This window comes from Dendrobates tinctorius, unplaced genomic scaffold, assembly GCF_039654945.1.
Source record: "Dendrobates tinctorius isolate UK_male_01 unplaced genomic scaffold, ASM3965494v1 ptg000094l, whole genome shotgun sequence".
Taxonomy (NCBI): domain Eukaryota; kingdom Metazoa; phylum Chordata; class Amphibia; order Anura; family Dendrobatidae; genus Dendrobates; species Dendrobates tinctorius.
The window spans coordinates 15589630-15605034 of NW_027361762.1; the positions used below are offsets into that span (position 1 = coordinate 15589630).

At 47.5% G+C, this 15405-nt stretch overlaps 1 protein-coding gene across 14 annotated transcripts in view; it reads left to right on the plus strand.

The window, feature by feature from the left end:
* SERHL2 (serine hydrolase like 2) overlaps positions 1-15405 on the plus strand; it is a 405871-nt gene that overhangs the window by 274731 nt on the left and 115735 nt on the right. For 13 of the 14 annotated variants that reach the window (XM_073586685.1, XM_073586692.1, XM_073586683.1 and 10 more), the window contains one exon: positions 6680-6759. In XM_073586685.1, the coding sequence (XP_073442786.1) occupies positions 6680-6759 (80 nt within the window). Of the gene's footprint in view, positions 1-6679; positions 6760-7632; positions 7697-15405 lie in introns of all 14 variants that reach the window. The other variant, XR_012234322.1, reaches the window with a different exon arrangement.

Below are 15405 nucleotides of genomic sequence, written 5' to 3' on the forward strand. Positions count from 1 at the left end.
AGGCTTGGGATTCCCGCTGTGCAGCGCCCGGAACCCAACGCCTAACAGAACCTCAGTGTCCGTCCTCCCCTGCGACCGCGACCAATGTGCCAAGCCCCCCAGAGTGGGCCCTATCACTGTCACAGTTCATGCAATTGAGAGCCTCTCACCTGCAGGGGCCGCTCTCACTCCAGGCAGACCCGAGGGAAACAAATCCACACGGTGTCGCCCAGTCCATCCGGTGCCTTGCCATCCGTAAGTTCTGCTTCTCGCTCCCCGTCACCAGTGGTTGATAGCGAGCAGACCTCAGAATTCGACTCAGACGAGCCCCTTGACCTGGATATTCCAGCGTCACGTGAAACAGTGGACAGCCTCAGAGAAGCCATCAATCAGACCTTGGGGATTGAGGATGATCCCGCAGCGGCTGCGGGGCATAAGGTGGCGTTTAAGCGAGTGAAGCGGCCGCACAGAATTTTTTCCTCTCCCCCTGAGTTTGAGGACATAGTGCAGCGACACAGGGAATGTCCAGACAGGCGTTTCTCGGGTCAAAAGACACTCGAAGCAAGGTATCCATTTTCCCCGGACCTCCGTAAAAAATGGACGGAATCTCCGACGGTGGATCCACCGGTGTCGCGCTGTCACGGGAAGCTTAGGTAACTCTAGGCTGAACCCCGGGGCCCCTGCGGTGACCCTCAGACTAGAGGAAACCCTGACTTTCCCTCAACCCAGGGTTTACACTGAAGGTGTGCCTGCCTGGGCCTCCACCCTGTCCTTGTCTCCTGTCCAGCCCAAAGCTGAACCCACCACCCTCCACCCAGTGAAGAGACCAAACACCTGACCCCACAAATGAGTATGGACAAGGGTAAGGGAAATGCACCACACCGCGTACACACAAGAGAAAACAATAAGGTGCAAGGGCAACCAAATAATACCATGCAGGGAGGAAATAATGGCAACAATGGAATATACTACACCAGATATTGTATGCTCCTAAGATGCCCCCTTCAAACCGGTAACGCTAGCACAAGGCAAGAGCTATAGTCGGCGACTCCCATAGTCACGCAGGACAATTTAAAGACGGGCGTGGCTGAGCCCTCACCCAGACTAACAACCTGGTTAACCCAATCCAAGCCGGATCAGAAGACCAACCGGCGCCGCTGAGAACAAAGTGGTAGGATGGGGTATTACCACTGTCTGCCGGACAACCTGGTGCGAACCGTGTCTGACATGAGAGTACCCCTCCTTCTATGAGGGACCCCAGGAACCTCACAATGACGTGGACCTGGCTTGTCCAGATGACGGCGATGAAACATCGTAACCAGTCGGTCTGCATATATGTCCGAAGCCGGCACCCAAGTTCTCTCCTCCGGACCATAGCCACGCCAGTGAACCAGGTACTGTAAAGTGCGACGCACTACCTGAGAGTCAACCACTTTGGACACCTCAAACTCCAACGTGCCCTCCACCAAGACGGGAGGCGGTGGCACGGGAGAAACATCCACAGAACCCACCACCTTTTTAAGTAACGCCTTGTGAAACACATTATGTATCTTGTATACGGCAGGTAACGCCAAACGAAATGCCACAGGGTTGACAATAGCGGAGATCCTAAACGGACCAATGAACCTGGGACCCAACTTAAGCGATGGTATTTTGAGTTTGATGTTCCTTGTAGACAACCATACCCAATCACCCACACACAGGTCCGGACCTGGCATACGTTTACGGTCAGCCACACGGCTATACCTAGACCCTACACTCAGCAAGCGCTGCTTTACTCTCCTCCAAATGGATGACAATTGTGCTCCCAACTGGTCCTCCTCAGGGACGCCAACCGAGCACCCCTGGCGCAAATGTACAGAATTGGGGATGTTGACCATAAATACAAAAAGGAGATTCCCCAGACGATTCCTGACAATGATTGTTTATCGCCAATTCAGCCAGAGGAAGAAACGCCGACCACTCTTCCTGATTGTCAGAAAACAGCGTAAGTATTGTTCCAGGTTTTGGTTCATACGCTCAGTCTGCCCATTCGACTGAGGATGGAAAGCCAAAGAATGAGACAATTTGATCCCTAGACGTGAACAAAACGCTCTCCAAAATTTTGCCACAAATTGTGTACCTCTATCAGATACAATGTCAGACGGGACACCATGAAGTCTGACCACCTCGCAAATAAATACCTGAGCAAGGGTCTTCGCATTGGGCAAAGATGGCAAAGCAACGAAATGTGACATTTTAGAGAACCGATCAACTATTACCAGAATGACCGTGTTCCCAGCCGAGGAGGGGAAATCCATGGAAATCTCAGTCCATGGCTTACTGGGCACACAGAGAGGATGCAACATGCCAGTAGGACAGGAACGTGGTGTCTTGGCCCGTGCGCACGTGGTACAGGAGCAGACTCTAAATAAAGCAGATTTTTATGGTCTGTAATAACAGTAATCTGATGGACAGCCCCCTCCAAGAAGTGTCGCCATTCCTCAAATGCCAACTTGATGGCCAACAATTCCCTGTTACCAATATCGTAATTGCGCTCAGCCGGCGACAGCGTCTTGGAGAAGTAGGCACACGGATGCAATTTGCCCAAGGATGGGCCCTGAGACAGTACCGCCCCCACTCCCACCTCAGATGCATCCACCTCCACGGTAAATGGTAGGGAGACATCAGGCTGAACCAGGATGGGAGCTGAAGCAAAACTGTTTTTGAGAAATTCAAACGCGCACACCGCCACCTCAGACCAGTCAGAAAAATTAGTACCTCTTTTAGTCATGTCGGTGAGCGGTTTAGCAATTATCGAAAAATTCTTAATAAATTTCCTATAATAGTTGGAAAAGCCTAGAAACCGCTGAAGCGCCTTGAGATTCAGGCCTTTCCCAGTGCAGCACCGCTTGCACCTTAGCGGTGTCCATTTTAAACCCTGAGGCGGAAATAACGGCAACAACGGAATATACTACACCAGATATTGTATGCTCCTAAGATGCCCCCTTCAGACCGGTAATGCTAGCACAAGGAAAGAGCTATAGTCGGCGACGCCCATAGTCACGCAGGACAATTTAAAGACAAGGGGCGTGGCTAAGCCCTCACCCAGACTAACAACCTGGTTAACCCAATCCAAGCCGGATCAGAAGACCAACCAGCGCCGCTGAGAACAAAGTGGTAGGATGGGGTATTACTGCTGTCCGCCGGACAACCTGGTGCGAACCTTGTCCGATATGACACGTGCCTAGCTACTATAATCCTGTTATCCGGGCCTAGCGTTTCCTCTATTAAGGATCCCACTGATCACCTCATAGAGAGCTCAGTGTGCTCAGTATATGAGGCGTCAGGATCAGCGCTCTCTCCCTCATTCGCAGCAACTTGGGTAGCCAAGGCCATGATCTCATGGTCAGAATCATTAAACAAGGTCCCGCAGGAGCAAGAGCTAACTGCAGAAAGATCGGAAATTGCGAGTCAGATCGCGATGGCCGGAGATTACGTAATCAATGCGTCTTTGGATGCGGCCAATTGCTCGGCACTTGCTGCCGCTAACGCAATTTCTATCAGAAGAGCTCTATAGTTAAGGACTCAACAGCCAGATCGAGGGGATCCAGATCCCAAAGATCGTCAGCCAAATGACTCGAGGCGCTTGCCAGACGACACCAGCAAGGTGGGCGGCCGGCTACTCTGGTTTCGCCGCGTCTGGTTCAGGGTCACGCATGATGCATGGGTAAAGGAGTTGGTGGCCTCAGGTTACAAAATAGAATTTGTCAGATACCCTCAAAGACGGTTTTTTCCTTCTCGTCTTCCCAGGATGGATACCCAGGCAAGAGCTTTGTTGGAGCCATCAAATCGCTCAGGCGCAATGGGATCATTGTTCCCGTGCCAGAGCACGAAAGGACTCAGGGCTTCTATTCCAACCTGTTTGCGGTTCCCAAAAAGGTCAGACCGATTTTGGACCTCAAACATCTGAACAAATTCATCAGGATCAGACATTTCTGGGTGGAGTCTCTCCGTTCAGTCATATCGGCCATGGAGCAGGGAGAATACTTGGCCTCGATCGACATCCAAGACGCATATCTGCATAGTCCCATCTTTCCTCCTCATCAAAGGTTACTGAGTTTTGCCATCAACGGTCGATATTGTCAGTTCGTGGCGCTTGCTTTTGGGTTAACTACGGCTCCCAGAGTGTTCAGAAAGGTTATGGCACTTGTCATGGCCATACTGCATTCTTGAGGCATAGTCGTCTTGCTTTACTTGGACGACCTATTGGTCATAGGCCCTTCAATACGGGCACGCGAGGAAAATTTCAGCATCGTGCTAGATACTCTTGCCCGCTTAGGGTGGCTGGTCAATGCGGAGAAGTCATCCCTTGTGCCAGCTCAGAGGATTTCCTTCTTAGGAATGATCTTTGACACTTGCCGAGGGTTGGTAATTCTCCCTCAGGAAAAAGCCCTAGCTCTCCGGCAGGGAGTCCGGACTCTTAGCCAGCCAGTCCCTCATACCATCCGTTTCGGGATGAGGATTCTAGGGAAAATGGTGGCAGCAATTGGAGCGGTACCGGTCGCCCAGTTCCATTTTTGCCCCCTGCAGCACGCCCTCTTGGCAGCCTGGGATAAGAATCCTTTCACGCGCGATCGGCGGTGCCTACTGTCCTCTCAAGTCAGGCAGTCGCTCGGATGGCGGATAACCAGTTCCTCTCTGACCCAGGGGAAAACCTTCCCCCCCAGAACATTGGCTGGTGGGAACAACCGTCGCCAGTCTGCTCAGGTGGGGAGCGGTGTTTCGCCACCATACAACCCAGGGATGGTAGTCGCCACAGGAGGCACATCTCCCGATCAACTTATTGGAGATACGAGCGATTCGGCTGGCTCTGCAGCAGTTTCATCACTTCCTAGCAGGCCGCCCCATCTGAATTCAATCGGACAGCGCCACGGTGGTGGCTTACATAAATCACCAAGGGGGCACCCGCAGCAGAGCAACTATGCGCGAGGTGGGGCACGTTCTTCAGTGGGCCGAAGCAAACCACTCAGTGATTTCGGCAGTCCACATCCCGGGTGTGGAGAATTGGGTGGCAGACTTTCTCAGCCGTCGGGGTCTTGCGTCCGGAGAGTGGTCACTACATTCTGAGGTCTTCCAGCATATTTGTCAACTGTGGGGAACTCCAGATGTGGACCTGATAGCTTCCAGGGTGAACGCCAAGGTACCCACATATGTTGCTCGGGCCAGGGACCCGCAATTGATCTATTTCCCCCGCATGCCACTACTTCCGAGAGTTATCAAAAAGATCAGGACGGAAAGGGTTCCGGCGATTCTGCTGGCCCCGGACGGGCCCGTCAAGCGTGGTACGCAGATCTAATGCAGCTGCTCGCCAACTGCCAGAGCGCCCAGGTCTACTTTCTCAAAGGACGATCTGCCACCCGAACTCAGAGGCCCTGTGTTTGACGGCATGGCCATTGAATCTTGGATTCTAACCCAGGCAGGGTTCGGGAGCAAGGTGGTCGCTAAAATGGTTAGCGCTGGGAAGCCGGCTTCAGTACGAATTTACCACCACACCTGGAAGGTGCTTGATGTCGAGGCCGCGGTGTTTCTCCGCTGAGATTCTTGATCCCCGACATCTTGGCTTTTCTCCAGTCGGGCCTAAACTCGGGTTGGCCCCAAGTCCCCTCAGGAGACAAATATCGGCCTTATCTGGCCTGTTCCAGCGCAGAATTGCTACCAATTTGCAGGTGAATACTTTCATCCAGGGAGTCTCCCACTTGGTACCTCCCTATAAGGCGCCTATGGACGCCTGGGACCTTAACCTGGTCCTAAGTGTTCTGCAGAAAGCTCCATTTGAACCGCTTCAGGATATCTCCTTGAGGTACCTTTCCTGGAAAGTGGTGTTCCTAGTGGCCATCACAAGGCAGCAACCTGCGTAGCCAGATGGATTCGTTTGACTATTTAGGAGTCCTACCGCATTAGAGGCACGCCGATTCCAGCAGGGATCAGAGCGCACTCTACTCGGGCAGTGGGCGCCTCTTGGGCGCTTTGGCGTTAGGCTTCGGTGGATCAGGTTTGCAAGGCAGCAACCTGGTCCAGCCTGCACACATTTGCCAGACATTATAATAGTCATACTCAGGCCTCGGCGGATGCGAACCTGGGTAGAAGGATTCTCCAAGCAGCGGTGACGCACCTTTATACAAGAGGTGCATGTAGCTTGGATCGGTGAGTCAATATCCCACCCAGGGACTGCTTTAGGATGTCCCACAGTATCTGTGTCCGCCAATGAGGCGAAGGAGAAACCTGGATTTTTTGATAAACTCACCGTAAAATCCTTTTCTCCGAAAGGCTCATTGGGGGACACAGCACCCACCCTATTAGCCAGTTGGCTCTGTTTTTAATTAATACGCATTTATTTGTGATATAAGGGTGGTCCTTTTCTGGACATGTTGTACCTGTATTAAGGCTGATTTTGTTGTCCTCTTACTACTTTGGCACCAAACGGAGTTCCGCCCGCAATAGGGGCGAGGGTGTATACGACGGAGGAGGAGCTAACCTCTTTTTTTCACTTAGTGTCAGCCTCCTAGGTGCAGAAGCATACACCCACAGTATCTGTGTCCCCCAATGAGCGTCTCGGAGAAAAGGATTTTACGGTGAGTTTATCACAAAAATCCATGTTTTATATACTTGAATCTGCTGCATTTTTGTAAATTTTATTTACCTTTTGACATTTATTTAGATTATTGGATGGCAATCCATCATTAAACTCTGACACAGCCAAAGTTCTCCTTCAACGTGGGACTAAACCTGCACCTGGTGGTGAGTAGGTATAATGGTGGTGTTTGCTTAAGACCATTTTCATATTTTGGACCTTGATAGTCTGAGAACGGACCATGATGTCAGAACCGGCCACAGATCTCCTGACCTGAACTGCCTCATACATGAATGCAGTTCTTGTCAGGACACCAGCGTCCTGTCAGGACGTAGCAGTCTGAACCCGAACCATGAATGTCAGGCATGTGAAACTCTCCTAACTCAATCAATAAAATATTTGAGAGTAAGAAAAAGCTTGGTGGCACTCTGAGAAATATTCCATAAGTAGGTTGGGTGCACAAGACCCCTTTCCCCTGAGTCCAGCAAAGTTGCGTTGATTTCAGTGCACTTTCTTTTTATTTTAAGCAATTATTATTCAAGCAGTTTTCCTAATGAGTGTTTCTCATTTGATAATAATGTGTACATGCTACTTTTTCAGATTTTAACACATCTTTAAAAACAGTCTAAACAACTTTTTTCCTGTAAGCAATTTTTACCAATATAGACACACTTGGATAATAAATGCACAAAGTACCAAAAAACATTCTATAATATTAGGATACTCACAATCCAAGAAAACATTCAAGGAGCAAAATATATAAATTGTATATATATGTAAATCTGTCAGCAGGATCAACCCACCTAAGCCGTCTATATGGGCATGTAGGTCATAGGAAGCTGAATAACATGATACCTTGAGATCTGCAATATGATGTCTTATTTCAGAGAAATCCATTTTTTTATCAACATATAAATTTGCTATTTAGATCTGTGGATTTACTGACATTCCCTTTAACTGAGTACAAATCTTTTTTATTCATAAATTTCTAAAATAACATAAATACACACATGACTATTAAAGTGCAGTTATTACTCTAGTGTCCGCAGAGGATAGTCGAAGAATGGCCGCACAAAAGAACTATAAATATATTAGTGGTATACGGTAAGTTCATTTATTATTTATACATAATATATTATAATCGAGAAACAACCACCAAATACCGTATTTTTTAGACCATAAACGCACCTAGGTTTTAGAGGAGGAAATTAGAAAATAAAACTGAAGCAAAAATTGTGGTCAGTTTTGTACTTAATGTCCCCTCTCCTGGTAAATATGGTCCCCTCATCCCCATACACATGGCCTCTCATCCTTATCCTGGTGTATGAATGGCCCCCTTTCCCTATCCTGATATGCATGGCATAACGGACATAGGAACATTTTTTGTCTATGTCGAAGAATCGGACAGCGACGGATTCATCGCTGTCCGATTTTGCTAGAATGGAAGCCTATGGGCGGCGGATCCTTCGCTGTTCGACAAATGACGGAATCCGGCAATGGATTCCTTTTTTTTAACTGCGCATGCACTGGCCCTGTGTGCCTGTATGGTGTGTGTGTGGCGGGGGTATGTGGGGGTCTATACGGGCGTCTGTTCGGGGGTATGCAGGGCTGTGCAGGGGTAGGCGGGTCTGTGCGAGGGTCTCTGCGGGGCTGTGCGGACAACTGCATGTGTGTGTGTGTTTGGCGTTGGGTTCTTGTCGCTGCACAGTAGGAATCCCGAGCCTTGCATTTGGCGGTCTCCCATTCATCTCCGGCCGCAGAGGAGGCTGCTCAGCAGACTCGTTGATCCTGGCGCTCTGCTCAGACCAGCTCTGTGGGTTTGGTTGCTGCTGCCACCTCTGGTCCAGCTATAGCTGCTGCCACCTCTGGTCCAGCAGCGAGCTACTCCAGGGACTAAGTCCTCCTTTCGGTCCACTGAGCATGCCCGTGAGACGATCTCTCATTGGAGATCGGAGGTCACATGCTCAGGTCCTTCTCCAGCTCGGATTGGACCATCAGAAAGGTCAGGTAGGTCCCGGAAGGACGCTGCTATAAAAGGTTTGCATGGCCGCTCGGCCATGCGCTAGTGTAAACTACGTTACCAGACTATGAGGAGTGACTGTTGCATGTATGAATGTCTCTGGTGAATGACTCATTAAGAAACCCCTACCCCTGGTACGCATGTGTTGTGCAGCCTAGCCTGTTAAGCGCCCAGGCTTAGGTGGAGGCAGAGTCTGAGACTGGCATCAGTGTCCACCGCTGGCTCTGCACGCCACGGTACACGTGCTCGACACTCCACCATAGTCAGTGTCTATAGTGGCGTCCGCAGGTGCGACGCCACGCGCCCAGAAGGTCTAGAGGGACTCTGACCCCGTGTCCTTGGGACAGAGTTCTGTGACCGCATTCTGTGCACTCCCTTGCCGAGCTCTGTGAGCTTTAAACAAGCTCCGACATTTATGTTCTGCGATAGTGCGGCTCTATGAAGCAACAGAGTCCGCCCCTGTAAGCACCGGGTGATGCTAACCTGCGTGTGTTTTTCTATTATACCACCATATAGTGTCCGCCATTACTGAGCAGCAGTTTACCACCCCTGCACGGTGGACCCCGGGCTGCGAACGCACCTTATTACCATCTTTTAATATTTAGTGCGTTCCGCCAGCCCTAACAGTGTGTTTGTGTGTGTGTATGCAGGCATCGTCCGATGGGACTACAAGTCCCATCGGGCTATGCATGCTACAGTGACAGTGATTGATTGACACATTAGCCAATGATGGGACAGTAGTAGTCCCATCATCCGGCTAATGTGTTGAATGTAAAAAAGCACATACAGACATATATAGTTCATACTCGCCATATTCTGCTAATCCCCGAAGCCCTTGCTCACCTGAAAAAAAATTAAAATAATAAACCAACAATATACTTCCTGTGTCCGATGTAATCCAATTAATATGATTGTCCCACGATGATCTCCCGTGGAGAGCTGTCACATCAGCTGATGTGACCGCTCTCCAGGGGCTCCGGTGATACAATGGCGGAGGTAATCCTCTGCATTGTATCACTCTGCCGCCGACAGGTCAACTGAGTTCACCTGTCACTTTGCGACACTACAGTGTGAGAATTTTCTCAGGCTGTAGTGCCGTAAAGCGAGAGGCTTATCTCCAATGACACACTGCCAGAGGGTTATCTCCGGTCAGTGTGTCATCGGAGGCCTATAGAGAGGTCACATCTGCTGATGTGACAGCTCTATAGGGGAGATCGTCGTGGGACACTCGTTATTAATGGGATTACGTCGGACAGGGATTATATTGTTGGTTTGTTGTTTTATTTTTTTTGCAGGTGATCGATGGCTTTGACTGGATAGGCGAAAAAAAATCTTTGAAAAAATATTGTGTTTTATTTCATTAAAATACTTTGTTTATGTGTGTTTTTTTAACCCTTTATTAATATAAGATTAATAGTGGATAGGCGACTTATTGACACCTCTCCATTGTTAACTGGGCTTAATGTCACCTTACAATAGCAAGGTGACATTAACCCCTTCTTACCCCATATGCCACCGCTACACGGCAGTGGGATGAGAGGGGCTAAGTGCCAGAATTGGCGCATCTTAGAGATGCGCCATTTCTGGGGCGGCTGCGGGCTGGTATTTGTAGCCGGGGGGGGGCAATATCCATGGCCCCCTTCCTAGGCTATGAATATTAGCCTGCAGCACGTCATTTTGTTTGAAGGGTCCCCCTATTTTAATTGCCAGTAAAGGCTATGCAGACAGCTGCGGGCTGATATTCATAGCCTGGGAAGGGGCCATGGGTATTACCCCCTTCCAAGGCTACAAATATTGGCCCCCGGCCGTAGACTTTCCCCCTCTGGCGCAGAAAATTGCACAGGAGCCCACGCCACTTTTTTCCATTTTTTAAAAAATATATATATATTGTTCATTAATAAACATCGGCCTTGCTATCTATCTACCGTATATACTTGTGTATAAGCCGACCCTTGTAAAAGCCGACCCCCCCTAATTTTGACACAAAAAACTGGGAAAACTTATTGACTCGTGTATAAGCTGAGGGTGGAATCCATAGACTTTGCTCCCAAATGCTGCCCCATAGAATATGCCCCCATGTGCTGCTCCATAGATTATGCCCCCCATATGCTGCCCCATAGACTATGCCCCCATATGCTGCTCCACTGCTCCATAGACTATGCCCCCATATGCTGCTCCATAGTTTATGCCCCCATATGCTGCTCCATAGAATATGCCCCCATATTCTGCTCCATAACGTAACATAGTAACATAGTTAGTAAGGCCGAAAAAAGACATTAGTCCATCCAGTTCAGCCTATAAAATTCTGTCAGAATAAATCCCCAGATCTACGTCCTTCTAAAGAACCTAACAATAACTGTAAGATACAATATTGTTACGCTCCAGGAAGACATCCAGGCCTCTCTTGAACCCTTCGACTGAGTTCGCCATTACCACCTCCTCTGGCAGGGAATTCCAGATTCTCACTGCCCTAACTTGTAAAGAATCCTCTTCTATGTTGATGGAAAAACCTTTTCTCTGGAAAGACGCAGAGAATGCCCCCTTGTGACCGTCACCTTCCTTGGTATAAACAGATCCATATGCTTCTCCATAGATTATGTCCCCCATATGCTGCCCCATAGACTATGCCGCCATATGCTGCTCCACTGCTCCATAGACTATGCCCCCATATGCTGCTCTATAGACTATGCCCCCATATGCTGCTCCATAGTTTATGCCCCCATATGCTGCTCCATAGTTTATGCCCCCATTTGCTGCTCCATAGACTATGCCCCCATATGCTGCTCCACAGAATATGCCCCCATATGCTGCTCCATAGAATATGCCCCCATATTCTGCTCCATAGAATATGCCCCCATATGCTGCTCCATAGTTTATGCCCCCATATGCTGCTCCATAGATTATGCCCCCATATGCTGCTCCATAGATTATGCCCCCATATGCTGCTCCATAGATTATGCCCCCATATGCTGCTCCATAGAATATGCCCCCATATGCTGCTCCATAGAATATGCCCCCATATGCTGCTCCATAGAATATGCCCCCTTATGCTGCCCCATAGAATATGCCCCCATATGCTGCTCCATAGACTATGCCCCCATATGCTGCTTCATAGAATATGCTGCAAAAAAAAAAGCCATACTCGCCTCTCCTGGGTCCATCGCCGCTGTCTGCTGCTTCTTGTGTCAGTGACTGTTCAGCCAGCAGAGGGGCGGCGTGCACTAACCACGTCACCGTGCCCCCTGCTGCCTAAATGTCACTGACACAGGATGCAGCAGAGACAGCGGTGAGCAGTGATGGACCAGGGGACAGGTGAATATCGCTATACTCACCCATCCTGCCGCGGTCTCTGCAGCCTCGCTTCTCCACTGTCTTCAGCGGTCACGGGGTGCCGCTCATTACACATTAATATGCATATATTCATGAGTGTTATGAGCGGTACCACGTGACCGCTGAAGACAGGAAGGGAGACAGTGGAGAAGCGAGGCTGCAGAGACCGCGGCAGGACAGGTAAGTATGATCTCTGACACCCCCGCTCCCCCTCCCCCGCCAACCCCCAGGTATATGACCCGTGTATAAGCCGAGAGGGGGACTTTCAGCCCCAAAAAATGGGCTGAAAATCTTGGCTTATACACGAGTATATACGGTATCTGTATATCTATCTACAGTTAGGTCCATATATATTTGGACAGAGACAACATTTTTCTAATTTTGGTTCTAGACATTACCACAATGAATTTTAAACAAAACAAAGCAACCCAGGAGTTTATTAAAACAAAGAAGTGGAATACTCTTGAATGGCCACGTCGGTCACCTGATCTCAACCCAATTGAGCATGCATTTCACTTGTTAAAGACTAAACTTCAGACAGAAAGGCCCACAAACAAACAGCAACTGAAAACCACCGCAGTCAAGGCCTGGCAGAGCATCAAAAAGGATGAAACACAGCGTCTGGTGATGTCCATGAGTTCAAGACTTCAAGCAGTCATTGCCAACAAAGGGTTTTCAACCAAGTACTAGAAATGAACATTTTATTTACAATTATTTAATCTGTCCAATTATTTTTGGTCCCTTTAAAAACAGGGTGGCACATGTTAAGGAGCTGAAACTCCTAAACCCTTCATCCAATTTTAATGTGGATACCCTCAAATGAAAGCTGAAAGTCTGAAGTTCAACTGCATCTGAATTGTTTTGTTTAAAATTCATTGTGGTAATGTCTAGAACCAAAATTAGAAAAATGTTGTCTCTGTCCAAATATATATGGACCTAACTGTATAATTATTATTCCCGAGTCTGTATATGACCTCTTTCACATACTCCATGCTCATGCCAGAACGTTGCTGGCCCGCTTGAAGTTCTCCAGTTACCATTTGGATGATCCAGAAGAGTCATGGAAGAAGGTCATGTGGTCAAATGAGAGCAAAGTAAAAGTTTTTGGTATCCACTCCACTCGCCATACTTGGAGGAAAAAAAAAATGATGAGAACAACCGCAAGAACACCGTCCCAATCGTGAAGCATGGTGGAGGTAATCTCATACTTTGGGGGGGTGCTTTTCTGAAAAGTGGACATGATGACTGCACCGTATTGAAGGGTGGATGGATGAGGTCATGTATCGCAAGATTTTGGCAAACAACCTTCATCCCTTAGCAAGAGCATTGAAGATAGGTTGTAGCTGGGTCTTCCAGCATAATAGAAACCCGCAACACACATCCAGAGCAACTAAGGAGTGGCACCGAGAGAAGCATTTCAAGGTCCTGGAATGGCCTAGCCAGTCTTCAGACCTAAACCCAATAGAAAATCCTGAACGTAATAGAAAATCTTTGGAGAGAGCTGAAACTTAATGTTGCCCAGCGACAGTCCCGATCCCTGAAAGATCTGTAGATCTGTATGGAGGAGTGCGCCAAAATCCCTGCTTCAGTGTGTGCAAACTTGGTCAAGAACTACATAAAATGTCTAATCTGTGTAATTGCAAAGAAAGGTTTTTGTACCAAATATTGAGTTTTCTTTTTCTGTTGTGTCAAATACATATTTCATGCAGTAAAATGTACAATAATGAATAGGAAATATAATTTTCACCATTATTGATACATACAGTCATATGTTAAAGTTTGGGCACCCCTATTAATGTTAACCTTTTTTCTTTATAACAATTTTGTTTTTTGCAACAGCTATTTCAGTTTCATGTATCTAATAACTGATGGACTCAGTTATATTTCTGGATTCAAAAGAGGTTTATTGTACTAACAGAAAATGTGCAATCTGCATTTAAACAAAATTTGACCGATGCAAAAGTATGGGCACCTCAACATAAAAGTGACTAATATTTCGTAGATCCTCCTTTTGCAAAAATAACAGCCTCTAGTCGCTTCCTGTAGCTATTAATGAGTTCCTGGATCCTGGATGAAGGTATTTGTGACCATTCCTGTTTACAAAACAATTCCAGTTCAGTTAAGTTTGATGGTCGCCGAGCATGGACAGCCCGCTTCAAATCATCCCACAGATGTTCAATGATATTCAGGTCTGGGGACTGGGATGGCCATTCCAGAACATTGTAATTGTTCCTCTGCATGAATGCCTGAGTAGATTTGGAGCGGTGTTTTGGATCATTGTCTTGCTGGAATATCCATCCCCTGCGTAACTTCAACTTCGTCACTGATTCTTGCACATTATTGTCAAGAATCTGCTGATGCTGAGTTGAATCCATGCGACCCTCAACTTTAACAAGATTCCAGGTGCCGGCATTGGCCACACAGCCCCAAAGCATGATGGAACCTCCACCAAATTTTACTGTGGGTAGCAAGTGTTTTTCTTGGAATGCTGTGTTTTTTAGCCTCCATGCATAACGCCTTTTTGTATGACCAAACAACTCAATCTTTGTTTCATCAGTCCACAGGACCTTCTTCCAGAATGTAACTGGCTTGTCCAAATGTGCTTTTGCATACCTCAGGTGACTCTGTTTGTGGGGTGCTTGCAGAAACGGCTTCTTTCGCATCACTCTCCCATACAGCTTCTCCTTGTGCAAAGTGCGCTGTATTGTTGACAAATGCACAGTGACACCATCTGCAGCAAGATGATGCTGCAGGTCTTTGGAGGTGGTCTGTGGATTGTCCTTGACTGTTCTCACCATTCTTCTTCTCTGCCTTTCTGATATTTTTCTTGGCCTGCCACTTCTGGGCTTAACAAGAACTGTACCTGTGTTCTTCCATTTCCTTACTATGTTCCTCACAGTGGAAACTGACAGGTTAAATCTCTGAGACAACTTTTTGTATCCTTCCCCTGAAAAGCTATGTTGAATAATCTTTGTTTTCAGATCATTTGAGAGTTGTTTTGAGAAGCCCATGATGCCACTCTTCATAGGAGAATCAAATAGGAGAACTACTTGCAAGTTGCCACCTTAAATACCTTTTCTCATGATTTGATACACCTGGCTATGAAGTTCAAAGCTCAATGAGGTTACAAAACCAATTTAGTGCTTCAGGAAGTCAGTAAAAAGTAGTTAGGAGTGTTCTAATCAAGAAAATGATAAGGGTGCCCATACTTTTGCACCGGTCAAATTTTGTTTAAATGCAGATTGCACATTTTCTGTTAGTACAATATACCTCATTTGAATCCAGAAATATAACTGAGTCCATTAGTTATTAGATATATGAAACTGAAATAGCTGTTGCAAAAACCAAAATTGTTATAAAGAAAAAAGGTTAACATTAATAGGGGTGCTCCTAATCATGGTCAGGCCCAATTTCTCATAGATTTGATAGATAAGGTGGTGTCGATTGTCAAAGGAACAGTTAT